This window comes from Botrytis byssoidea, assembly GCF_014898295.1.
Source record: "Botrytis byssoidea strain MUCL 94 chromosome Unknown BBYS_020, whole genome shotgun sequence".
NCBI lineage: Eukaryota > Fungi > Ascomycota > Leotiomycetes > Helotiales > Sclerotiniaceae > Botrytis > Botrytis byssoidea.
Window position 1 is genome coordinate 392,211 of NW_024065861.1, and position 24,716 is coordinate 416,926.

The 24,716-nt window shown below is 42.8% G+C and overlaps 8 protein-coding genes across 8 annotated transcripts; 5 read left to right on the forward strand and 3 right to left on the reverse strand.

Annotated features, from left to right (window-relative positions):
* Positions 1-675: 675 nt before the first annotated feature.
* On the reverse strand, positions 676-1,959 carry EAE97_009068 (uncharacterized protein; the record flags this gene model as incomplete). The annotated part of the gene is made up of 1 exon (XM_038879583.1): positions 676-1,959. One exon carries the CDS (start codon positions 1,957-1,959, stop codon positions 676-678), a length of 1,284 nt encoding a protein of 427 aa, XP_038729596.1.
* A 562-nt stretch (positions 1,960-2,521) lies between these two features.
* EAE97_009069 (uncharacterized protein) lies at positions 2,522-5,143 on the reverse strand (the record flags this gene model as incomplete). The annotated part of the gene is made up of 2 exons (XM_038879584.1): positions 2,522-3,145; positions 3,221-5,143. The coding sequence occupies 2 exons, from the start codon at positions 5,141-5,143 to the stop codon at positions 2,522-2,524; spliced, it is 2,547 nt and encodes an 848-aa protein (XP_038729597.1).
* Positions 5,144-5,855: 712 nt separating this feature from the next.
* Positions 5,856-7,634, forward strand: EAE97_009070 (uncharacterized protein; the record flags this gene model as incomplete). Its single annotated transcript, XM_038879585.1, has 3 exons — positions 5,856-5,937; positions 5,999-6,430; positions 6,499-7,634. The coding sequence occupies 3 exons, from the start codon at positions 5,856-5,858 to the stop codon at positions 7,632-7,634; spliced, it is 1,650 nt and encodes a 549-aa protein (XP_038729598.1).
* Positions 7,635-8,804: 1,170 nt separating this feature from the next.
* On the reverse strand, positions 8,805-13,587 carry EAE97_009071 (uncharacterized protein; the record flags this gene model as incomplete). The annotated part of the gene is made up of 7 exons (XM_038879586.1): positions 8,805-10,934; positions 11,061-11,259; positions 11,407-11,715; positions 11,768-12,367; positions 12,426-13,054; positions 13,105-13,199; positions 13,257-13,587. The coding sequence occupies 7 exons, from the start codon at positions 13,585-13,587 to the stop codon at positions 8,805-8,807; spliced, it is 4,293 nt and encodes a 1,430-aa protein (XP_038729599.1).
* Positions 13,588-15,027: 1,440 nt separating this feature from the next.
* EAE97_009072 (uncharacterized protein) lies at positions 15,028-15,632 on the forward strand (the record flags this gene model as incomplete). Its single annotated transcript, XM_038879587.1, has 4 exons — positions 15,028-15,085; positions 15,226-15,327; positions 15,383-15,478; positions 15,559-15,632. 4 exons carry the CDS (start codon positions 15,028-15,030, stop codon positions 15,630-15,632), a joined length of 330 nt encoding a protein of 109 aa, XP_038729600.1.
* Positions 15,633-17,903: 2,271 nt separating this feature from the next.
* On the forward strand, positions 17,904-18,596 carry EAE97_009073 (uncharacterized protein; the record flags this gene model as incomplete). The annotated part of the gene is made up of 1 exon (XM_038879588.1): positions 17,904-18,596. One exon carries the CDS (start codon positions 17,904-17,906, stop codon positions 18,594-18,596), a length of 693 nt encoding a protein of 230 aa, XP_038729601.1.
* Positions 18,597-19,700: 1,104 nt separating this feature from the next.
* EAE97_009074 (uncharacterized protein) lies at positions 19,701-20,998 on the forward strand (the record flags this gene model as incomplete). The annotated part of the gene is made up of 2 exons (XM_038879589.1): positions 19,701-19,871; positions 19,943-20,998. 2 exons carry the CDS (start codon positions 19,701-19,703, stop codon positions 20,996-20,998), a joined length of 1,227 nt encoding a protein of 408 aa, XP_038729602.1.
* A 535-nt stretch (positions 20,999-21,533) lies between these two features.
* EAE97_009075 (uncharacterized protein) lies at positions 21,534-24,147 on the forward strand (the record flags this gene model as incomplete). Its single annotated transcript, XM_038879590.1, has 5 exons — positions 21,534-21,602; positions 21,871-22,023; positions 22,073-22,383; positions 22,435-23,010; positions 23,250-24,147. The coding sequence occupies 5 exons, from the start codon at positions 21,534-21,536 to the stop codon at positions 24,145-24,147; spliced, it is 2,007 nt and encodes a 668-aa protein (XP_038729603.1).
* Positions 24,148-24,716: the final 569 nt, after the last annotated feature.

Sequence of the window (24,716 nt, forward strand, 5' to 3'; positions counted from 1 at the left end):
GGGCTTCTACTTTTGTACGTTTGTTAAGTGTGAGAATGATTATCTTTCAGTGAGTGTCCTGTTTATCCGGTGTATGTAAATACTTTCACTTATTTCTGTCATTTAATATTTGATTATACCAAATAACAGTGTAAGTCTTATTCTGCAGATTAAGCAAGGTAGCATAGTATCATGCACCATCATCCCAGTATATCCCGTCAATGTTGAATGAATATATCTGAATCTCCCCGAAAGAATTGATGCTGCAATAATTAGGATAGTTCTTTTTGGAAAAAAAACTTAAAGTGTAAGCTGGCTTCCTGGTGATGATTTCCTGGTCTTATCCTCATATATAGGATCTCGGCTTTTGTGGGAATGGCACAAAGCCGTGCCCGGCATTTGATTTTCTAATCTCGACGGGAGCCGTAACAGACGGGAATGCAATTATGGAAGAATATGGAGATTCCGGACGTATGCAATCCGGTGCGTTTATATTGAGCAGTAGATCGAGTGCGTTTCCAGAATTTTGTTGCTAGGTTTTCCGGTCTCAAAAAGGAGCTAAGTATTGTTTTGTCTGGACAAGAGCGGGATATATTTATTGAGCTTAACTCGAGATGAAGCTTTCGCCACGAGAATCCACCTTTCAAGTAGAATTCATGCAAATATATCTTTGCTTCTATTCTACTGTTTCTGGAGCTACTTATCCCCTTTCTCCCTCTCCATTCGTGCCGCTTCATGTGCTTTCCTCCATGCTTTGCGCCGCGCCCCTTCGAGTAGCCCTCGTCTCTCATCCGTATTATCAGAATTCCACCACTTTTCCTCCCAATCAAGCAACTTTCCAGGAAAGAACTCTTTCACAAGAGCGTTGCCTCGCCCGCGATGCTTTTCCTCAAATTCCATTATCGTCCACATCACTTTCGGCTCTGCGAAAATCTCCGGAACAATCTGATCTTCATTTCCACTGCTAACGAGCTCGATGGGTAGACCAAGTGCTGCGGGAGTCCGCGGTACGCTTGCGACTATCAGGTTTTGCGCCATACCCAATCCGCCGACGGCGAGCAGATACCATGAGTCTGTTTTGATGCCACAGCATGTGATTAACAGTACCAACCAGAAGACAGCTAGGAGAGAAGTATATATACGCGTGGATAGTAAATCAGGGGCTTTTCCCGTAGCTAGATCTTCCATGTCTAAGCCATGCTGAGCACCCAGAATGACTATTACGTGTTTATTTCCGTTGCCTATCGTCACAGCTACATCCTTCTCTCTGGTTGCCGCGGACCATTTTTCTTGGCGCCATTGGGGTAGGGAGGCGGATAGGTAGGCTAGTAATGTTCCGATGGCAGTGGCAAGAAAAATTCCCCAGTTGGAGTGAAGGCCCCACGGAATCGCCGCGATACCTAATTGTAACAGTGAAACAAGGAGACCGCTCCACCAGGCCCAATCACGAGATGGCAGACCTGGAACTGCACCATCAATCCATTTAAAAACAGCAATACACAGCGCGGTATCGGATCGACCCAACGTCACAGCGGATTCAATGGGCTTCTGAGCCGTTGGCGAACCCGAAGGAATAGCTTTAGCATGACTATTTTCCTCATCAGAACGCACACGCGGACGCAGAAGTCGCTCCTTGACATCCCCAGGCATCCAGAAATTGTAATCTTTGATAAATCTCCCTAGCAGCCACGATTTGTTCTCGCGACAGTATCCATTCTTCAGATTAATTACCTTTAGCGAGATCTCTGGCGGACAGCGAACTAACAGCTTGTTATCGCCAACAGCGACTACAACGGCCGAAACGGCATATGCAACCCAACCGAACGAGAAAGCGATAGGTGTGAATGTCCTACCGGTGAGACAGGCCAGAGCGAGGAGAATAACGTCACCGCCGACGATAAGGAGGACAGAGAAGACGTCGCCGGGATTTTTCCACTGCTCGAGAAATTGCGTGTTGATATCGTCTGGAATATCCGACATTGCAGGAGAAAATCAATCGTGATCGAAAGAGATGCAGGTACCGGTGATTACGATTACAATGAGATAAATGGTATAGAGGCAGTATACAGCTGTGTCAAAAAGTATCGAGGTTTCACTGCTGTTCGGACATGGAGATGTGGTAATTAGCCAATTGGTTCATGATAATCGATATATGCAGTTGAGTACTGTTGGTAATACGAGGTTACACTCACCTAAAAAGCAAGGACATTCTTCTCGATGAAACATAAGTGAGAAGTGGCTGCTTATATAACGGCATGGCTTTTTTTGGACAGCTGATGAGCCGATGATTCGAGTTACACAGCATAGTAAGCGTACGTTGAAATTCAAATTAAAGCAGGAATCTGATTGATCTTGACCAGTCAGATATTTTGCAATCTCTGATTCGAGGTAGAAACATGTTTTTGCCAATCAACATTATTTTATTCTAGAGCTCGCGTTGGCTTATCGAGTTCTGATATGCTAAATTTGGCCCCAGAGTCTTGCAGGGGAGCATTGAAACTCATTCAAAGACCTAAGCAGATGTATATAACGGCCCATCAGGCTAGTAGGCGACCGGTAGTTGATAAGACTCGGGCCCATAGTTAGAATTTTGCGGGGATATAAGACTATTTCTGTTGCGGACAGGACCAGATTGACCCGGGGCCCTGTACGGCACACAGTACATGTTATAGAACCTTGGATCGCTCTTCCCTTTATGCCTCATTTGGACATACATGACGCGATAGCCAAACACAATCCGCACCTGATATTTCAACACTGGTTCACTATTACTCCACGGATTAGGTATCATGAGGCCCTCAACATTGCATTTGATGAGCTTGATATGTACTGCTTTCGGCCAATCCCCGTAACTGTAAGTCATGGGCATAGAGCCTTGCTGTAAGATCTTGTAGGGCGTCGGTGTTGTGCTGGTTCGCGGGGTACGGTTCTCGTCGACGATGCAGGATAGGACTCGCAAGTGGTGGATGTGTCCTTGTTTAAGTAGATCATCTAGTGGCGCATTCTCTTCTTTTTCGATATACGCCTCATCTTGATGATCCTCTTCATCTGAATCATCGTCGTTCTCATTTACTTTGTTCATAAGAGGGACGAAATTTTTCAACAAATCGTAATTGAACTCAAAGTTTCGCCACACAAGGTCAGAAGCCATAGGGGGTATGGAGCCCTAATATGAGGAAGCTTGTTAGTTATCTCTGATAGAATGCACCACAAAACTCATAACATGATGGGATGCAGTCACCTTGGATCCAAACCATTTTATTTTCCTTTCCTTGGGGTGATCGCTTAACCATCCACGCAAGGGTTCTACTCCATAACTATGCCTAAATAGCTGATACCTCTGATCTACCCACAAATTGTCATCTGCCGACCATTTCTTCAATCGCTCTTGTGCATGATGGCCGACGTTGAAGATTGAGCGACTTGATACAGGAAGTTTCCATCCTTTCGGCGGATTCCAAGCACCATTTGCAACGATTTGCCATTTCTTTTCACTCCTGGAGTATTTGAAGAAGAGGAAGTACATCCACCCTGCATAACCATAACGAGGTTTAGCAACTTCAACCGCTGTGCTCATATCGCCAACCTTCCCTACAAAGACGGCCTGAATACTTCCAGGTTGGCTCCATGATCCAGCGAGGTCGCCGCTATGAACACATCGCCCCCAAGAATTCATGAGCTTGAGCATAGAGACTGTTCTTCTCACACCTTTCCGACCACCAGTCATGACAAGTCTCGAACCTTTGACTATGGGCTTATGGTTCACAGGAATCATGGTTGCGTTTATGATATGTGGCTGAGAATGGGTCATGAAGTTGATATTGTGGCTCGTACTGTAAGAGCCTGGCGAAGTGATGTAGAATGGGGAGTGATCAACATGATGTCCAACCCATTCCCACCTGCCCCCAAAATTCATCTCTGGGGCTTGATTGGTCGTGGCAGCGACCTTCGCTTCATCGTGAGGAAATCGTGGGATTATTCCAGATGTTCCATCGAACGGAATATCACCACCAGTAACACCGCCAATAGTCAGCCACCCCCATGCGCCAATACTTGGCGTTGCTCCCGTCTTGCGGGCCAAATCATTGAACATAAAAGAAGGATCGTGGTTCTTTTTGAAAGGGTCGATCACCAAGTTAAAGATCCCCATGATGCTGTAGACAACGTCAATAGACTTGGTCGATGTTCGCATGAACATGCTTCTCCACACGCCTGTGTATTTGATCGCCAGAGGGGAGTTCAGGAATGCTGTCCGAAGCGCTAGCCTTGGTGCATTACCAGCCTTGAGCGTCATTCCATCGAGAACGCTAATTTCTGGACAGCCTGACGGCTTAAGTAGTGAAGAGTCCACATCAGCCATGTCGAGTAGGTCTTTGAGAGAAATGAGGCAGCAAACGTCCCCAGATGAGATTTTTGGCGCCAGCTTTGCGGCTATTACCTGTTGGAACGTCCACACGACGGGTGACCCTTTGGACATATATGTCACTTTCCTCTTAAGATTAGGCCATAACACGCAAACAAAGGTCTTTCTGTTAAGGATCGCTTCTTGAAGGGTCCAAGCTCTTTCCATCCACGGGCTAACTTGATCGGTGTGCTGAACGCAGCCAGCTCCGCCGACCATAACAATGACATTGTTCGCGTGTCGGTAGATGTCGGCCATCATAGAGATCTGAAACTTCGTCTCATTGTCCTTCCTATCCGGTTGGTCGATACAGCAGAGATCGAGCCATATGTAATTAGAGCCTTTCATCTTAGCAGCGTGCGCCATCTGGTTTAAGCCAATCCAACTGATATTCACCAATCTTAATCCTGTTCCGCCATGCGGAGGATCAAATTCTACCCCAAATAAATCCTTGTCATTCATAGCGTTCATTTGATGTTCAACTTCGGGGGAGGGATTCCAGACGTGGCTGATCGCCGTGTACTTGATGCTAGACTTAGGAAGTTTTCGGAGTTCGCGTGCTGCATTTTGTCCAAATTTTATGTCCGAAAATTCAACGATATTCAGAACCGGAGTCCTCAACGTGAGACCCTTGACATCAATAAGACGAAATGCGCCCTCTGTGCGATTCCTTCCTCCTCTGAAGTTGTCATAATTCAGTGGGGTTGCTGCTGCTACTCCAGTGCCTTGTTTGAAAGTGAAGAGTGTAATATTTTTGGCCATAATACTGAGCTCATCAGAGATTCGGGAGAAAAGGGATGAAGACTTTGATGTTCGTACGTTAAAGCAGATTGAGCAATTACACCAACCTCCAGCGAGCTTTCTTCGAGAATACTGGCCTCAAAGCACATTCAAGGAAAAAGCGAGAATTAACTTCTATGTAGCACTAAATATCAATCGCCAAACATAGGATAAGTTGATGGTGAATTTTTTTTCTTTAGAAAAATACCTAATTGAATGTGGAAAGCTGCAGCTGTCTAAAATAAGAAAAGACCATTGTATAGAAGTAGATCATTTGGTAATATGGATGTCAATCCATAGGTAGTCATAAGTCTGACATGCGTCTGCAGGTGGGATTCATCCAAGGTGGTGGGGTCTGAGTGTAGCTGAAATGCGACCTATACCTGTCAATTATAGTCCATAAGAGATATAGCCGCATATTAAGAAGATTACCGTTGTATAGAGATATATCAATAGGCAGTTATAAATCTGACATGCATCTGCAGTGCTGGATAGCTGTCCACTGAGGAGTGCTAATTGCCGATACAGAATCCAAAGTCGATAAGAATATGATTTAAAAGAGCGTCAAAAGCCTACATATGAATAGAAATTTAATCATCATATTAGTCAACTGTCGACTAGATACTCATCTATTCATCACCTCGAGATATCGGCGTTTCCCGTGTCAACCGCTATTGAGAATCGTATCTTTATCATGACTTCTCCTAGTCCATTTTGGGAAAATATCTTCCTCTCTGCTCGAGCGGCGTCTAGATTATTCGGAGCAAGTAGTACTGGTGAGTTTTGCGAAAATGACAGATTTTGTCGAAGTGATAGCTTACCATTATACTTGAGTAGGGCTTGTCATCGCCGTCATAGTTTTGTATTATGTTTCCAAACCCAACGCCGATGGGGTTGACCTCGAACTATTCAAAAACCCCACTTTCGTGGTTATTCTGCTTGTAGCTCATTTATGTGGCTACTTGAAGCTCCCTAATATCAGCCCAGCCAACGAGAGCCCAGATGCGTCTCCTCGGAAAGGATCTGGCACAAACATTGTCTTCTTTGGAGCGATTTTTTATCTACTCCATACCCTTCGCCTCAACTTGGTAGATCTAGATCCATTCCACAGCCCAGCACTCCTTATCGTTCTGGTTTTTGCTTACACAAAAGGCTATCTGAGATTCCCCGAGAGCAACTCGGCTGGCGAGGATCCGGAAGTGTCTGAGTTCAAGAAAGCTCTACCAGCCATCGAAGCAGTGACTACACGTTTAGCACCCTACGTCAAAAGTAAGTCTTCTAAACTTATGGAACTTGTTAGCTTGTCTCGAAAGTCCTACTGAATCTAACTCTTGCAGTTGGCTCATTGGTCGTTTTACTTACGTATATTTCTATCCATTACGGGCTCGCACTTCCCTTGCGACCATGGCTCCATGTTTCTCTTCTTGCAGGCATAGCCATTATCGGATTCTTTGCACCGACTGCAAAGTTCTATGGTCCATTTCGTTTCGGCTACCTAGAATACTCTGACCGTTTGTCCCGATTGTACAAATTCCTCGACTGGTGGTGCTGTGTTGCACTCTTCCTATTTCCTTACCTGACATCTTTTCATCCGGATGTTTTCTACTTAATGCTCCTGCCAATTCTTAGTCTTAGTCTCGTCGCCATGTTAGTAGCTGCATGGATCTTTGTATACGTTGAATATCGCAAACAGCTACTCGCCATTACTCATGCAGTTGCAGCTGATATTTCTCGCATCACTATTGCCGCCTCTTCTACAAGTGAATTTGCTTCAAAAGTATCCGAGTACGATAAAGAGCTATTTGAGGCTGCAAAAACCGCCAGACGCGACTCCTTAAAAGCCACAGCAATTCGAATCACAGACTTCTTTGTATGCGGGACTACAGCCTGGGCCTCATTCGCCGAGATTACAGAGGCAGCGCGACGAATAACAAGCAAAACTAATGCTATCGTGGAGGCAGCAACCAATGTCGAGGACGCTGAGAAACCGGACCATGTCCCTGGAGATGATGAAGGTGAAGATGAAGAAGACGAAAGCCAGACACAGATATTGGCGCGGGAATTACGAGAACAGGCAGAGGCAACTTCAGACAAGGTGGCAGATGTGTTAGTAAGAGTCGAAGCTGCCCAGGCAAAGGTCCGCGAGTGCGATAATGCTCGAAAGCAAGACATTGCTGCACGTGCCATTGCCGAAAAATATGCAACGGCTGCCAGTCATGCGGTAGTAAGACTTGATATCAGTTTGACAGACTCTCTAAATGAATCTCTGGCAGTATCAGCTGCTGCAGAGAGGGCACGAATATTGGCGGATCAAGCTATCATTTCTGCTACATATGGAGAAATGGCGACAGCGAGAGGAACTGCAGCTTCTGTAAGAACTGAGGCATCCACTGCTGAGTTTTCAGTGGAGAGAGGTCGTAGGGCCATGGATACCGCCCGTGCGATCCTTCTCGAATGGCTACAAGGAAAGTAGAACAGAGAAGGACGAGGAAAACATTCTTTGGACGATAGTCGCAATAAGGAAAGACTAGATCGAGAACAGGCCGTTGCAGCCATAGTGCCTGGGGTAGTCGGGTTGAATTGTAGATAATTTACCTACATGCGTGGGTAAACTTTGAATGCTTTATTTTGAATCTGATATCAGATTGATTCAGATCATACGATCAAACATCAATCACTAGAGATTTCACCGGGTGACCCAATCACGTGCACAAGAGCTCTTTGACTTCCGAGATCTACGGCCTCTAGTTGTAGATTCTAAATAACGATTGAGCCCTATTAATTCATTTACTGCAGGTAGTCTGCAACAGAAACATGATAGTTCGACAAGTGTGTGCGATGGAGATCGAACCTAGAGATCGAATGTAGGGTATTGGAACGAAATTGAATGTGTTGAGACCGGCTCAACAAAGGTGGGCAGAACGGAAAACTTTCAAACCTCGATGATTCGAACGAATCGATTTGGATGAAGGGGTCATGTGTAGTGATATTGCTGCTTCCTGTAAGCTCGATATGATGCAGTCACTTTTAATTAAGGAAAAGGCTGCCGGCTGGCACCAAAATCTTCGGAAAATCTTTATATACTTCGATCATCTTTCTTAAAGAATAATTGCAAGTAGTCTATTATGTATTCTAGAGTGAATGAAAATTAGCTTTTTGTTTCGTTTCTTCGGATTTTGGAGAGTTGTCAAAGAGGTTGAAGTACTCGCTTCAGCAAATTATTTCACTCACGCAGAGTCTGCATCAGTATGACGATAAAGGCGAAGGACGGAAGACATACAATTATTCACCTCGCTCATGACGATACTGGCTCTGCAATCTGGTAGCTTCATATACCTCTCTGCTCTGTTGAATTGTTCTATAAACCTAGGCTACCTGATCAGAGGGAATGTTATATTTTTCCTGTATCATGTCGCTAAGGCGCTGGAGAGAAAAGTAATAAATCGTGCGATTGTGAATTGAGACTTAATATCCCGTCGAATAATGGGAATTAGGGAATTCGATGTATTTATTTGCTAACACCTAAAGAAGGTTGTTGTGTTACGAGCTTATTCGGCTAGAATGTTTCCATTCGTGATATTGATATCGAATGGATCGATCTATGAAAAGTTAGGCTGAGCATGTCTCCATAATAACAAATAAACTAACACTCGTTCTCAAGTTCTTTGTCCTTCTTCTTCAACTCCTGAAAATCAGACAACAAGAATTGGCGTGAAACCTCCGGCAAACCCGATCGATCTAGTAACATGTTCAACGCTATGACTCCAGGGTCGCGAAACCATGACTTGATACTTTGATAGAGTGAGTTTCTATGAAGTTGCTTCAAAAGATAATTGATGACGCTTTCTGTCACCGGCGCATCAGGTTTGCTTGACAAAACTGTTATGACTGCGTTTGGCGTACATGTTTCCATGAATTCCAGCATGCCATTTTCATCCAGTCCGAAGCTCAATCGTTTCGACAGTTGATGTAAGATAATCTGGTTTTCTGGGTTGTCATCGGAAAGTCGAGAACAGATGCTGCCAAAACAGAAGGCACTGAGTTTCAAATCTGGTCGAGCTTCAAATGTGAGCTGAGCGAGAGGGAAGCTTTGTGTCATACAGTTATGAATGGCTTGATCCGTCAACTTTGCGTGAGGAATGCATCGTAGAAGGATATCGATCAACTGATGATGCACTCTCTCATGAATGGGATAATCTTCTGAAGAAACTGTCTCGAGCAGTGTTTCCGTGATTATAATGTTTGGCTGCAGCTCCAAGACCTTCAATATAGTACTTATCATGTTTACCGAGCCAGAATGTTGCTTGTATGCAGTTTCAATGACCTCAGCAGAGATTGCTATCGAAGGACTTTTTTCAATAAGAATATGAAATTTTTGTTCATCGCTTAATGCAACCACTAATGCATTCTCTGACAGAGGTGCATTTGGCCAACGCCCAAGCACTTTTTCCATGATCCACGCCTTTGATTCGCAGGCTTGGTACACGGTTTCATCTGATAATTCCTCCAACGATTCTACCGCTTTAGATAGCAAGTTGACTATTGCCGGTGATATATGACGAATGTGATGAATGTTGCGGAGGTGAGTGTTACCTAGAGCTGCCCTTAATATATCATCCATGATTTCCACGAGGTTGCTCGAGCATGAGATCTCGCCTACTACCTGATCCGCGGCATATGAGAATATGTTTCCAACTGACTGCGGGGTTAATTTGATTTTCGGGTTCCGAGAAAGTAGAAGTTTAAGTCCGCTAAGGCTTAGTCGGTAATATCCTATGGCTACGGTAAATAATTCCTGATCGATAGCCACCTCGGGGCAATATCTTAGAAGAACTGCCATAAAATTGCTCACCATAAACTCGCCAAAATTCGGATCGTGATATGCCTTTTCAAAATCTGAAATGGAAATTTTCCGAATAGTGGGGTCATGTTGGAGAAGAGTTTCGATCACATCTTCATATCTAACTAAATAATTTTCAATGGTCCATAGTATCGTTTCATCCGATATTTTCAAAGCCGGGGCTTTTCGGAGCAAGAACTTGATGAAAGGAAGTCCGTTGCTATTATTTTGCATCGCACCCCTCAGGGTCAGTTCGGTTATCAGAGATGAGGAACCTGATGGGTTTAAATCTTCGTCAATGTATCGGGCCAATTCAGAAGGCTCCTCTCCCTCATACTCTTGAACGGCAATTAGGAGTGACCGAGTTTTTACCAACTCAGGATTTAGCGGAAGTAATAAATCGAGACACGATCGAGTATAGGACAAAGATTTGGCTCTAAGAGTGAAAAGATATTTGAGGGTGTCGGTTGTTACGGATAATGAAGAATTTCGTTCGAGAAGCAGTTTGAGGATCTCAGGCCCTCCATTGAACATTAAACTTTGCAACATGTCAAAAAAATGAAAATCCGATGAATAGTCGAGCAACAAGTTTAGTACTTGGTTGTTGGCCTGCGAATCGAGCTTTGAAAATATTTTTCTTTCCCAATTTCCTTTCCCTAGAGCTGCTTCCAGTAAAGGCTCTACAGTTGGCAAAGTAGCATTTTGTAAGCATAAACGGAGGATTTTTGGTCGCTGGGCTCTAACAGCCGCGAAAAGTGGTGATTCTTCAAATTCATCAGATAATATTTTCGCTCCTTGAGAAAGTAAATAAGAAACGAGCTTCATATGATTGCCAGTGCATGCATATGAAAGCCCTGGTCCAAGAAGAGGAACTGTGAGATTGATATCCCAGCCTTCGCGCAAATACCGTTCGACTGTCTCTCGGAGGTCATACTGACAGGCTAAGAAGAAAGCTGTTGACTTCGAACCAAGAAATAACGATCTGGAGCCTCCGAGTAATTTAACCGGAGAGCTAATAGACGCAGGGTTTTTACGTTCCCAATATTACATTGAATTTACCCATCTTTCGAAAGTGGGCGAATTCCAGTCCCTCTCAGAAGGCCAGAATTCGGATAATGTCTCTGCAAGCGGCGATTTCTGTCTCAAAATACCCGCCCGAGAAACATGAATCATCCAAAACACAGTCCCATAAGATCCAAAGTCATATCCCCCACGGCGGCTGCCGTTACCCCAGCCTCTGTGATAACAATTGAACAGACTGCGACGACCTTAGCTATTTAGGTAAGAGACACAATGAGCAGCAATCATGGCATTTGCATGTTGAAACCCATATTCTTCCAAGGTCTAAAGAAACTCTTTCACAGAAAAGTGAATTATTCTGAAATTTCGAGTCTCTGGATCTAACTCAATGAATGTAGAACACAAATCCAGAATGTCTTTTGCAGATAGCTCTAATGTGGCCTTGTAGTTGATTACCGAAAGAAACGCAGAGGCCTCAAATATTTTATCGTGACATCCATACAGAAGAAAGCAAAATACTTTTTGAATGATACCAATTCTCTCATCGTTTTGTCCCTGAAGCAGGGAATTGTACAGCTTTTCATAAGCTTCTTTGAGATCTGACGGTACTGTTTTCAAATCTTCAACAAACGTGGCGGGGTTTTTAGCCTTGATTCGTGTTAAATACTTCAAGGACAGGTGCAACCAGAGAAACCTGACTTGTTAACAAAACTTGTACCAACGGGAAGGATTTTAGAGGTTCTTACATTCCGTCTGATCTTTCCTCCAAGATTGACTCCGTATCACGCTTTATGTCCTCAGGAATTCGTTGATTAGAAAGCTTGTTCTCCACATCCTGCACACGACTTTTAATGAACTTCTTAATGGCTTCATAATTGTTCCTTGCAACAATGATTTCGGTGCGGGAACGGAAATTTTTATGTAAGAGATCTTGTATGTTGACGTGATCTCGGCTCGATATAAAAATCTTCGCCACTGCACCCTGTAACCCATCAATTATTTGTTTCAAAGAGACTAATAAGTCCATTCGAACGTCATCATCCTCAAGCTCATCGAATCCATCGATAATGATATTTGTCTGTCGAAATTCGCTAATGATATTAGTAAGCAGCGTAATGCAATCCTCTTTATGGAGACTAGAGATATTTCGAAGCATGTCATATTTTGCAACAACGGGCTGCAGCAGGAGCTCATTATCCTGAATTGCGAGCTGTTTGAGTAGAGATCTCAAAATAGTCTCTGCGGATTTGGTATGTTCCACCCGACGGGTATTGTTGATATAGAAGAATGCTGTACGCTCCTGATCATTCGTGCAGATTTTGAGTAAATGAGATATGATGATAAACCTAAATTATCTGTCAGAGATTTCTGCACGTATCAAATGCGAAAATTTGGAGTGGCTACACCAAGTTAGACTTTCCTGCACCCATTTTGCCACGGAGCCAAAAAAGTCTTGATGTCTGTGACTCCCGCCATTTTTTCCAATCTGAGTGATCAAGAATCCATTCCCCAGTCCCACCCAGGGGTTTGTATTCCTGATGATGATCCATGTGCAATATTGGCGAGACCCAATTCAGGACACTCGAGTATCTATCTTTATCAATGTTCATAGCCACATCCAAAACCTGTTGCATCTGACTTCCGATATGGACAATTGGCTTTGAGACTTTGAGATTGATGTCTTCAAGTAGTTCGAGTAGCACCTTTCTGTCACTACTGTGCAATATTACCTCAACTTCTGCCGACTTTTTCTGGATGGTACTCGACATTTCTTTGAGTTTATTAGGCACTAGACTTTGTATGCCATGTGTAATTTTGCCTTGCTTCCAGAAATTGTAGATAGCCATTTGGTAGAGAATAACTGCTGTGTATAATGACACTATCTTGCTTTTGACTGCCTCATCAACCTCATCTAGGGTTCCAGACATATTGGTGAGATACAAGTTCTCAATCAGAGCATACCACGTTATCAAATTCGCAATTGGCTCTTGATCAATTGCCATGTCCCTGATTTCATCATATACTATAGCTCTCTGTTCCGAGTCAGTAAATAATTGCAAGATACATAGACAATCATACGTACTTCGACGAAGAATTGCACGAATCCCCAAACAAACGCTGCAGCTTTGGTAGGATCGAGAGCAGCCAGCTGGTTGCCGGGGTCCTTGAAAACTTTCACTCATTGAACGATGCGTTTTATGACATCTCGAAAATAGAAACTTTCATCCCCTGAACTTTTCTTGTATTCCCACTGTCTTTCTAGACCTTTCTCCTGGAGTGTGATCAAGTGCTCGGATATGGCGTCAGCTAAGCTCGTGGATTTCTCGTTCTCAGTACCACTCTTATTCAAAATGTTTTGGTTGTTGCCTTGACACTCCAAAATCGCTTTATCATATTCACGTTTGTGACTTTTCCAGTCTGTGGACTGCTGGACTTTCTCAATTGCTTCTTGCCATAAGTCGAGCTTAGCTTGCAATTTAGGTGGTCTGACTTCTTTTGCAGTTGTGCCATTTCGGTCAATCTGATCTTGTTTTTTTGGCAGCAGCAGCGGAGCCGGTAACGGCATGAACTTTTTTCTGTGATGGCTCAGGCTTCTTTTTATCACTTGATCTAAATTTGTCTCTACAGCTCCTTGCAAGGCGATGCCCGAAATTGGGCTTGCTAAGTTTATCGTCGGGATTCATTCTAGTGATGATTCCGTAGTAATTTTCACAGTTTTTCTGGCTCAGAAAATCAAGGCTGTTGACACGATTAACAAGTGCTTGCAGTTTTATTTCATTGAGAATCCGGCTGAATAAGATCAGGGAAGGAATCACCCGCTGACACGTTGTTGCACCATTCTTTATCTAATAAGGCAGCAATCAGGTTTGAGCTGTGCTTTCCATTAGAATGGTCAACGGGAGCATGGATTACAACAATTATCCACGGTTTGGGATCGTTGCATATTTTCGCTTAACCAACCAATAAGTTAATGTATGAGATTCGGGCTGAAGATATATGGACGGCGACACCCTATCAATTTTTAAATATGCTTGAATTTATGGCACGCATTGCACCAGGGAAAGACACTCATTGTTAGAGATACCGATATTAGGGTCCAAGGTAGCCATTTTACATGACCTTTGTTTTAAGCCTTGCAACGTGTTCTGAGACGCAGGTTTTCCTTTGCTTCCGTTCTTTTGATCTCTACCGATGATGATACCCCCAGACGATCGACAAGAAGCACCAGAATACGCGCCACAGCTTGGAGTATACTCAAGGTAATATTTGCATTTGGCCATGTGTAGCAAACTAGCCACATTGGCGTCGCGAGTAGAATTTGCGAGTGCATTTTTCCATGAACATATATAGAGAATCATTAGAACATATAAGATATATATTGAGATCGACTTGAGAAAAAAGTTAATGATAAAGAGTGGAAAGTTGGATTATAAATTTGTAATGGAAGATTGACAAGACTGACGATGTAGTTGGACATTCGCCAGTTCTGCCTTGCAATTCAGGAGTAAAGCTTCTCGGACGTGATGACGCACTCGAGAGCTTCACGTGAGCTTCAAAGCTTTGTGAACTAACGTCAACAGCAAGTCAATCATTCAATGATAATCAATATCGAATGCCCAATCGTTGATTTGTCCATCATCTCCCCGAAAAAAGAAACTTCGTTCATAGTGTCCAAACCTCCAAAATCCATCCAATCAAACCCCACCTATTTCAGTACAAGACCTGTCTGACCAATAAACGCTCATGTAATTGTAAGCAATGGTCATCAATTGACGTCCAACATAGCTTCTAGTATCAGTAACCAACTTTATAGTACGGGAGTGAAAGTATATAAAGGACTTGTATTACTCCATTATCAATATCAATTCATTACTTCACAGTTAAGCTTCATCCTTTCATCAATAGATATTTTCAAGAAACAACTCGAAAACCAAGCGATTTCGAAATTAACAACATCAAATTCTCAAAACTTCGATAAATAATATCAAACAAAACTCTCAGTAAAATGGCTCCATCAACATGTTGCAAGAAGGGCGAGAACGCCAGCAATGGTTGTGTTTGTGGTATGTTCCTCTCTCATTTCCTCCTTCGCCTCTTCCCCACCTTCCCTATCACGAAATCAAGCTCAACACGTCCTCACAATACAACTCGTGAAATATCACATGGAACAAATGAAACCACACAAAACTAATATTTCCTCCAGCAACCCAAGCCAAATGTTCCTGCGGCGAAAAGAAAGCTCTCGAATGCACCTGCGCCAAATCCGAGAGTGAAAACAAGGTCGAGGGTGCCAGATGTTCTTGCCGTATGTATTATCCTCTTACAAACATTTATCAGCATCACAACTAACGATTCCCCAGGTGCCCGTGCAGCCGGAGCTTGTACCTGCGAGCGTTCAGCTGAGGAAAACAAGGTTCCTTCTGGAGACCTCTGTTCATGTGGTGCTAGACCTGCTGGTGTGTTTTTGCTCCTCATCTTTCCTCTCTATAGGCGAGGATTGGAATGGTGTATAAATTTGGGTACTGACGAAAAATAGATGCATGCACCTGTGAGAAAGCTACAGATGGTGGATTACTTCCTACTGAGACGGATTTCACTACTAAGGCTTAGGAGGTAGATGGAGATGGAGTTCTGGATGCACAGGGAACTCGGAGTGGCGTTTGTGGTTTGAGGGAATAAGTTGCATTGGGTTGGCGTTTGACTTTGTGGTCTAGATGATGTGGATTGGGGATTATGGACTGGACTGGACTGGACTAGTTGGACTGGGTTTAGGGGCATATGTATTCAAACATATATAGATAATCAAAAGCTCTTGAGTACGATCAAAGAATAAAGTGTAATGTGGAGTGATTATGGACTATGGAGTCAGGATGGTGTTCCTTGGATGGGAATGGAATAATTGGGGATGTTATATGAAGAAATGGAGACGGAATTGTGAAGCTCGAAAATGAAAGGGAGGTCGTAAATGAAAAGGATTTTTGAGGAGGGTTTAGTTGGGGGAATCGAGATGCATGGGGGTTTTCATGATGTTGATTAAAGACGTCTTGGACAGGCAGTGAAGATAATGAAGCAAGAGAAATCGCGAGGTGGTGAAGTAGAAAGGTGTATTAAAAATCCTACTGCGTAGATGGTATTGGGGAGTTTGGAGGGAAAATGATAAGATTATGCATCATGAAAAGGAGTCAAGATACAGGCTCTAATCTTGCAAGCGAGAAGAGGTTGGCCTTTTAATGAGAATCTAGTTCCCCGTATATTTCAATCATATCAACACATGAAAGATTCTGTTGATGTGATATATGACTCAGTATGAGGTGTTCAAGATCTTGAATCGTGGAGGGGATTTCGGCTGTCAGATAGGATACCCCGCAAACTCCGACTATAGTACGCTGTTCGAACAAGGACCAAAGCACGGTGAGACAATTCACAGGGTCGAATGGCCCTGCTTTCTAGTACTTCGAACATCAAAAGAATGATGTTATTCGCAACCCCACCTCCAACCCCATAGGCCAGGGGCTCAATGTCTGGCTCTTGCTCGGCTATTGATGGGGACCAACGTCCCGAAAAACCGATTATGTGGTACGACAGTCATCCATAGGGCAAGCATTGCATTCAAATTGATCAACGGCCTGAAACTTCATGCCAGCAATGCAGAACAGCGCGAATCATCTGGAATTCCTTGATTTTAGTCTTATCGCTTGTACGTCTTATTTTTGTACAGAATATGGTGCAGTTCCCCACAACTCGGAAGTTTCAGAGGAGTTATACAGGTTCGACACAAGTGAAGAACTCTCGACGTATAAGCGTCAGGTTCGCTCCACTTACTAAGGATGTAGATGTTGGATCCACTGATGGTTCTTTTGGGCAGCCTTATGACTGACAATGTGATGTTTGGCTCCGATCGATATCCCGTCACGTTTTGCAGGAAACACACATCGGAATCGTGTCTCACGTGTTATCTTGAATATTTATGGGGACGCAAATTGTCCGATTCCGAGTCATGTCCGTCCTACCTGCTTGTGTTGGGCACTACTGGTCGTGATGTAAGACCGCATAGCTGTCAATACCTTCCGAGGTCCTTTGATACGGAAAAGCATAATTCTCTCATGTTGGATAGGTACTCGAATAATCGAGCAATTTTGGAGACAAGAACTTTGGATATACGGTTATTACACGCTTGGAAATCTACCTTGAAGCTAGTAATCAACTCGATCTCCGTTGTATCACGCGTCACTCTTTGCCTCGTACCCAACATGAAAAGAGGGGTTGGATATCTATTGAGCTTATGTAAGTACAGTATGTAAGGTACTTCAGATCTTACCTCCGATGCGAGGACAGATACCTCGGGAGCTGAAGTGAGGTAAGGAACGAACTCTTTGGTGGATAATAGAGATCACGTATTACACCAAGATAGTAAAGACAATATATACCTAGTATCCATTCGATTGATACCCAACTGAGAGAAGAAATCTTCATTGTTTCATAATCGGAAGACGCGGTGGAGGGGTCTTTTACATATCAAGATCTTATCAATGTATTTACTCCACCAAGCCTCGCAAATCTCATCGAATGATCAAAATAAGGCATCATAAATTCATAATCCATATGAAAGTGGTTGGTTACAAGGTACTTAGCTGGTCCAAGCTCAACATACGTCCCTTCACCGCCAGCAACCTTGAAAGTTGTGTGTTATGCAGTTTGCATTTGACTCTAAACTTGCATCGAATCCTATCGAACCATTTGATCTCTCTCGTTCCATCACATCCACACCAAACATAACCATTTATATCTCCTCCCGCCTTTTCATCTAACCTGCAGTACATATCTATCATTCATATTTGTGTATTCGTTGTTACCCCTCATTTCAATATCTATCTATTCATCATGCCTTTCATGTCCAAATCTTCCTCCCCTTCGACCTTTGCGTCTTTCCCAAAAATGACGGATATTCAGTTGCCTATTCGTGTAGCCCAGTGTGTTGGAATCACTGCTGCAGGTGCTCTGGCTGGTGCCAACCTCAGCATTTCTTTCATTGCCGTTCCGAGAATACTCGAATCTCCACCGCACCTCCTACTCAAACAATGGAACAACATGTTTCAACAAGGAAAGGCGTTTTTCCCAATCGCTTCGTTGATTCCAACAGGATCATTCCTCTTCCTCGCATACCAACAGACCGACAAAATTAAGATGAAGTTGTTTGGTGCTGCCGGCGCGTTGGCTTTTGGAATGATCCCTTATACAGTTTTGTTCATGTTGCCCACAAATTCAAAGCTGTTAGGAAAGGTGGATGAAGCACAAGTAGGCTATGCCAATCAATCTGGAGGAGATTGGGATGACCTTTCATCTGGGTCTGGTCGCAAGCACAAGAAATCTTCCAAGGACCGCGAAAGAAGTGATAGAAGTTACAAGAAGAGTTCTTCCAGCAGGAGAAAGGAGGCATCTGATGAAGATGAGGATGTTCGAACTGCTCACGAGCTGGTTGATCATTGGGCGATGTTGAGCTTGGGAAGAGGTGCTATGATGTTTGCTAGTGCGGCTATCGCTACTTGGACTGTGGTTAGATATTCCAAGAACTAGAGGGATTTACGACTTTTCACGACGAGGTAGCTACGACAGATGGCTTCGCGGATGATGATTATACACGGATATGGATATGGATACGGACGGGAGGGCGGTGGTTTTGGGTTTTACGACTTACATGATACAATCGGATGATACGAAATATGATATGGCATGAGTTCAATGAAAAAATGGCTTTATGAATTGGAAAAAAAATGATGGATAGTATATAGGAAACGAGGAGGATATGTTCGACCTTTGAATTTATATGGGAGTTTAGAATCGCGATTAGAAACGCAACTCAACCATTGTTATAGACCATTGGTGCAGATCAGAAAAAACAGAAAATAAAAATCAAACATTCGCATCAATTTTAATGCTTGGATAGATTCACATATTAATAAGATACAACAGAGGATGCAACAAGATATCTATACCTATAATTACCTATGGAAACTCAATTGTCCCGCGATATCGACAGCAACAGTAAATACTGCGGTCGACAGCAATAAGTAATCACATTATTTACTTGTCCCTTATATTATTGACTCATTCGTATACATTTCTTGCATAACATTTATCCTGCTATTATACATTTCTTCCCGGAGGTTCTAGCCCGACATTTTATTGATTTCGTGTTTCTCTTTGTCATAACGAAGACACCAGCCATTAATTCGCACCGCCACATATGACGCCAGAGCTTTTTAAGCGGGGGATTTACCGGGGCAGTCTGGGCAGTGTCGTCATTCCTCTCACAACCTCATAACGCTTTGTGACGATTGATGTACGCAAAAGGTGGAATTCGATGGAAAATCATTGAAGAATAGCATCCTACCAAGTTTTCCAGTACCAAGTATTGACGTCGAGCTAGACGATCCAGAATTATTCAGATGATTACCTAGTAGATAAATATGTAAGAATTGAAGCTGTCAAGTTCTTCTTCTTCTCTTCTCTCCCATATACAAATACATCCCTTGAAAAAGTTTAATACCCTTACTTTCATCTCAATTGAATCACCACGTCGTTGTTTCCTCCCTTTATACACAACATATACATACCATTCTTCGTAATAAGATACCCAAACTACAACACACAACACAACGCACAATACATACATACATAATGCTCGCTTCAAGAACAGCATCAAGAGCTGCGGCTCGCACAATTCGTGCACCCATTAGACAACAAACTAGACAGACTAGATTTGTTTCGACGACACAAGCCGAAGGTGCGAAGGCAGGTGGTGCTTCGGGCTTTGCAGCAGGTATTGCTGGTGGGGCCGTGGTTTTGGTTGTAAGTATCTTATTTCTCTTTGCTAGAAGTATCTATCTACCTTTGAACGTTATATTAACTTTATACCCTAGGGATGCTACACATACTACCAATTTTCCGGTGCCAAAACCGTCGTCAACGCTTACTCTTCTACGAAATCTCAATTCCAAAAGGCTACCTCGTCACTATCTGAAAAAGCTCCCGAACCAAATCAAGCGATCAAATGGCTTCGCAATGCCACTTCTTCTTATGCCGCCTTTATCCCTGGTGCACAATCATTCCTTGATAGTGCATTTAACGATATTGAGAAAGTACAAGAAAAACATGGCAAGGAAGTCGATGAGATTGTTAGCAAAACCTATTCTGAATTGAAGAATATCAGTCAAAAAGGAGGACTTGATATGCAAACTGCGGTGCAGAGTTATAATGTATTGACCAAGGCATTGAGCGAGATTGCCGAGTTAGGGAAGGACTCTCTTGGAGACATTATGGACAATCACCCACAAATCAAGAAGCAAGTAGGGGGCAACTTGGATCAATTGAAGAGTATGGCTGAGAATTACGGACCGGATGCCAAGAAAGAGTTGGATGACACTTACAAGAAAGTTTCTGAGATTCTCTCCGGAGGATTGGGTGCCGGATCGATCGAAAAGGTTTGCAAATTGATCCAAGAGAAGAGTGAGAAGGTTCAGAAGCTTGGAGAACAAGCTTGGAATAAGGGAATGGAAGAGTGGAAACCATATTTGGAGAAGAACCCAAAGGTTAAGGAGATCGTCGAGAAGAATGCCGACGCCTTGAAGTCCGGTAACGTCAAGGAAATCTTCGATCAAGTCAAGAGAGCTGTTGAGTCTGGAAACACAGATGATCTTCAGAAATATGTCATGGATGCAGGAGAGAAGGCAAAGAACAGTGGATTGGGACAAAATGTTCAACAGTATGCTCAACAAGCTGCGAAGATGGCAGGAATCCCTGGATCAGACAAGTTGTGGGAGAAATTACAACACTTGCAAGATGTAGCAAAGGATCATGGAGATGAGTTCGAGGGCTTGGTAAAGAGCGCTTATGAAGATATCAGTAAGGTTGTCGAGAAGAAGGTTGCGGAGGCAGAGAAGTTGAAGGGAAAGGTTGAGAAGGATGTCAAGAAATAAAGGGGGGACTTTTATTTGGGGTTAATGGGACAAGCATGTTTTATGAGTTATGCTGGCGAGCTTGTAATATAGTTTCGGGTATGGATTGCATGGGATTGGGCTGGGCATGACATTGACATGGAGAACAGAACGAAACGGAACGAAAAATGAATAAAAGTAATTAATGATCTGTATTATGTCTTCCTGACTTGAGAGTAAAGATAGCCAATGTGATATCAAATCAGAAGTTGGAGGTCTTGAATACGTATTAGATAGGTAGATACCTCCAACCCAGTGCCCACTCAGAGAGAGGTGTGATATGAGTGTGCTTAGGAGTTGCCCCTCATTCGTGAAGGTAGCCTTGCATAAGGTTACTAGCCTTGCAGATCAAGGTTTAGCTTTATAATCCGTGCTTAAGCTTTTCTCGTATCAACTAATCAAACCACATTCCTCATCCTCATCATTATTACATCACGAAGATTTGATCATCAATCATCAATACCATCAATTTTCCAAAAAAAATCAATGACTTTGTTGGGAAAATATTCTGGGAACGATGGAGGAACACGAATTGACAAATCCTCTTGTCATTACAAGTTATAATGTTCAGACACCAAAAGAAAGAGTACGTGATCAGTCTTATCAATGTGTCTCCGAATTGCCGTCCGATATGCGAGACTTTTGGCTTCATGAAGGGTTTTTGCTGCTGCGAAGACTCGCGCATAGCATCATAATTAATCTACGGAGGTTGAAGCTCAAGTTGAGTCGTATGGTCATTTCAGTGTAGTCAGTCAATTAAAAAAAGTTACATTTCAATGGGAAAGATGCTACTTTTGTCACGTCTTTGCGGGTCAGTCGAATAATTACTTTTATATCATACTTACCTGTTACAGTTCTCTTCATGTGGTCTTGATAGAAAGGCCCTTGATGATATTCAAACCTCTATCCACGAACTTCCGAGCGATGCTAAGACGGCTTCTTTAGAAGGTATGCCTCGGCCTGCAACTTGGAGAATGAATTTAGTGGCCTTGTCGCAAAAATATAATGTACGTTTAATGAACATATATTCAATTCCTAATGCTCATCTAATTACAGATGTACTTTGTGGCATATTTGGATACGATACATATTACAAGACCTCGAACACTCAAACAAATTCTGCCCGGTGTACCAGATATGATTCTTCGATTACCAAAGTCGAGGAATGCAGGTTCTGGATACGTTTACCAATCTCGTCCGCATTGTGTCAACAATATGATTATTGGCAATCTGGGCAACAAAGAGATATTGTTGTACTGTTGCGATGATGGGGATGTAACGGCATATTATACGGACCTTTTAGCAAAAGAACTTCAACAAACGATTGACAGTACAGCTTCGTCAATTCCGATTAGTAGCACACACCCGTGAGTATTAAATTCAATTTCTATATGTGGTCTTTTTCTTACTCATTTCAGATTTTTTCTTGAGAATGTCGGGATAAGTGCTTGGGGTATTGCTATTCATCAAAAATCACGCTTGATTGCAGTAAGCTCTAACAAACAAGAAGTCACTGTCTTCGTTCATGGTACCTCTAGTAGTGAGCCTTGCGATTGCGCTGTGATGGGTTCCACATACGATGTTGCCACTGACCCCCTGACATTTGGAGTTAAGGCCAAGTCCCAAAGAGGCTTCCCTGAGAACTGTTGTTCCAAAGGTTTTGGTTATAAGATGAATGGACCTTTTACAGACTCTTCATTTCCCTTAAGATATTCTACACAGCTTAAGAAATATAATGGACACTCCGCAATTCAAGGCCCATATCTACCAGGAACACCATGTCCCCGTAATTTTAGAATTATCCTTAAGCCAACCGGACCTAGTCACAACATTCCCGCCATTGCTTTTAAAGATGACGATGAGAATGGGTTGGCTAAATCAATTATAGCTACTGACATTCTGGGTAGTCTGTGGCTGTTAGAAATATGGGAGGAGAATTCTAGTTTGATTGGCTTACCTCTTGCCCCTGATCCAGGACCTAGATTATCTCAAATGTAAGTACTTCTACGCAGCTTCCAAGTATTTCAGAAACTCGGATTGTAGGCGAGCAATGTGGGACTTCTCTTGTCAACTCATATGGATTTCATGTTATTTAAGAGATTCATATCATTTGAAATACTGTAACCAGTTCGAAGGTTGATTTTCTTGAAACATGGAAAGCCCACATTTAGTGCATGAGTCCGGCTTGTTACGATGTCTCCTTATCAACTATGGTTTTTAACATATTTACTAGGGGCTGGGGAATCATGCCTATCCCACTGCGATATTTCAAGCACTCTCAAAGTTTTGAAGATGCTTTGGGCGAAGAGGATTTAAATAGTGTTTGGGTTGAGTCCATACAGAATTTGCTAGGCGAAAGGGTTTGCTTGAATCTTGCTCAAAGAATGAAGCGGTTAGAGATGGCTAACCCAATTCTGCAAAATGATGAAATAATTTTGCACTCGGAAGATAACTTAAGCGACGAATCCATGCTCAGCGACTCGCCTCCAGATCAATTAGGTGGGTTGATTCGAGACATGAATCCAACTCCACAAACGATACGATGTACACAACCTAGTAACTTCATGAGACACATGACCGATATGGCAATTTGTCACATCGATCCTACTTCTCACACAAGTGATGAATTTGTCATCCTTCGAACTTGGATGGACAGCATCGAACTCGTGCCTTCTTCGATACGTATGCCTGCAACTATATGTACGAATTGCTTCGAAGGTCATCAAACGCCGAGTGCATTTAACGAGACTTTCCACAATATTACTCGAATCAATATGATGGCATTGATACCGGAATTATCGCTTGTTGTTGTTGCTTCTCAAATTGGTCGAGCAGCTCTTCTGACGCTATCGACGGTGAACATCGATTCCAATTTGGATCCCATTCCAACCTTTCGTATCGAATGTCTTCTTCCACCTGGCACTAAGGATACCGATATCTACAGCGGCTATCAAGGGTCTAATGCTCCACTCCTTGGGCTGGCCGTGTCTCCGATCCAGAATGGTTACGGTATTGAATTGAACGCTGGAGATAATCCAAAAAGGTGGAGGCTCATTATGCAGGGTTATGATCATATTGTCTGGAATTATGAGTTGACTCGGGATGAGAATAATAATTTGCAAACCTTTTGATCTTTGGCGTATTGAATATATATGTGCTCTTGGGGGTTGGTCTACCTCATATGGATGGTGTAAAGGATCTTAAAAAGGGTACCAATTTTCGTTGGGTGGTATTGGTTAAAGTGTTTTTGGTGAGCTCTCAAGGGCTATGTATTATACTTTAAGTTGCGCGGATTAGGACGTATATTATTCAAGGGCGGAATTTGGTATGGGTCACTTGATAGGTAGGGTAAGCTTGAGATTTTGCAAGAAATTGAGTATCTAATGGAGGAAGTCTGGGAATGAAATTGAGAGATTATCGATATAGTTTAGTACCCAAGCTCTCTGGTTTGGGTTTGATCAGTTTCCAGAGATCTTGATCAAAATTGGTAATTGATACATACATAATGTTTATTTACTAGATTGAGTCAATCACAAATTTAATGGGAGATATTCAATTGGTATATATGCGATTCTCTAGCGTGAAGAATGTGGATAGATAACTGAGTAGGTGGAAATGCTTAATATAATACAGTACATATCTTTCATTCTGTGCATACTGTTCTGGAGGACATTGACTTGATTTGATGAGATTCCCTTTG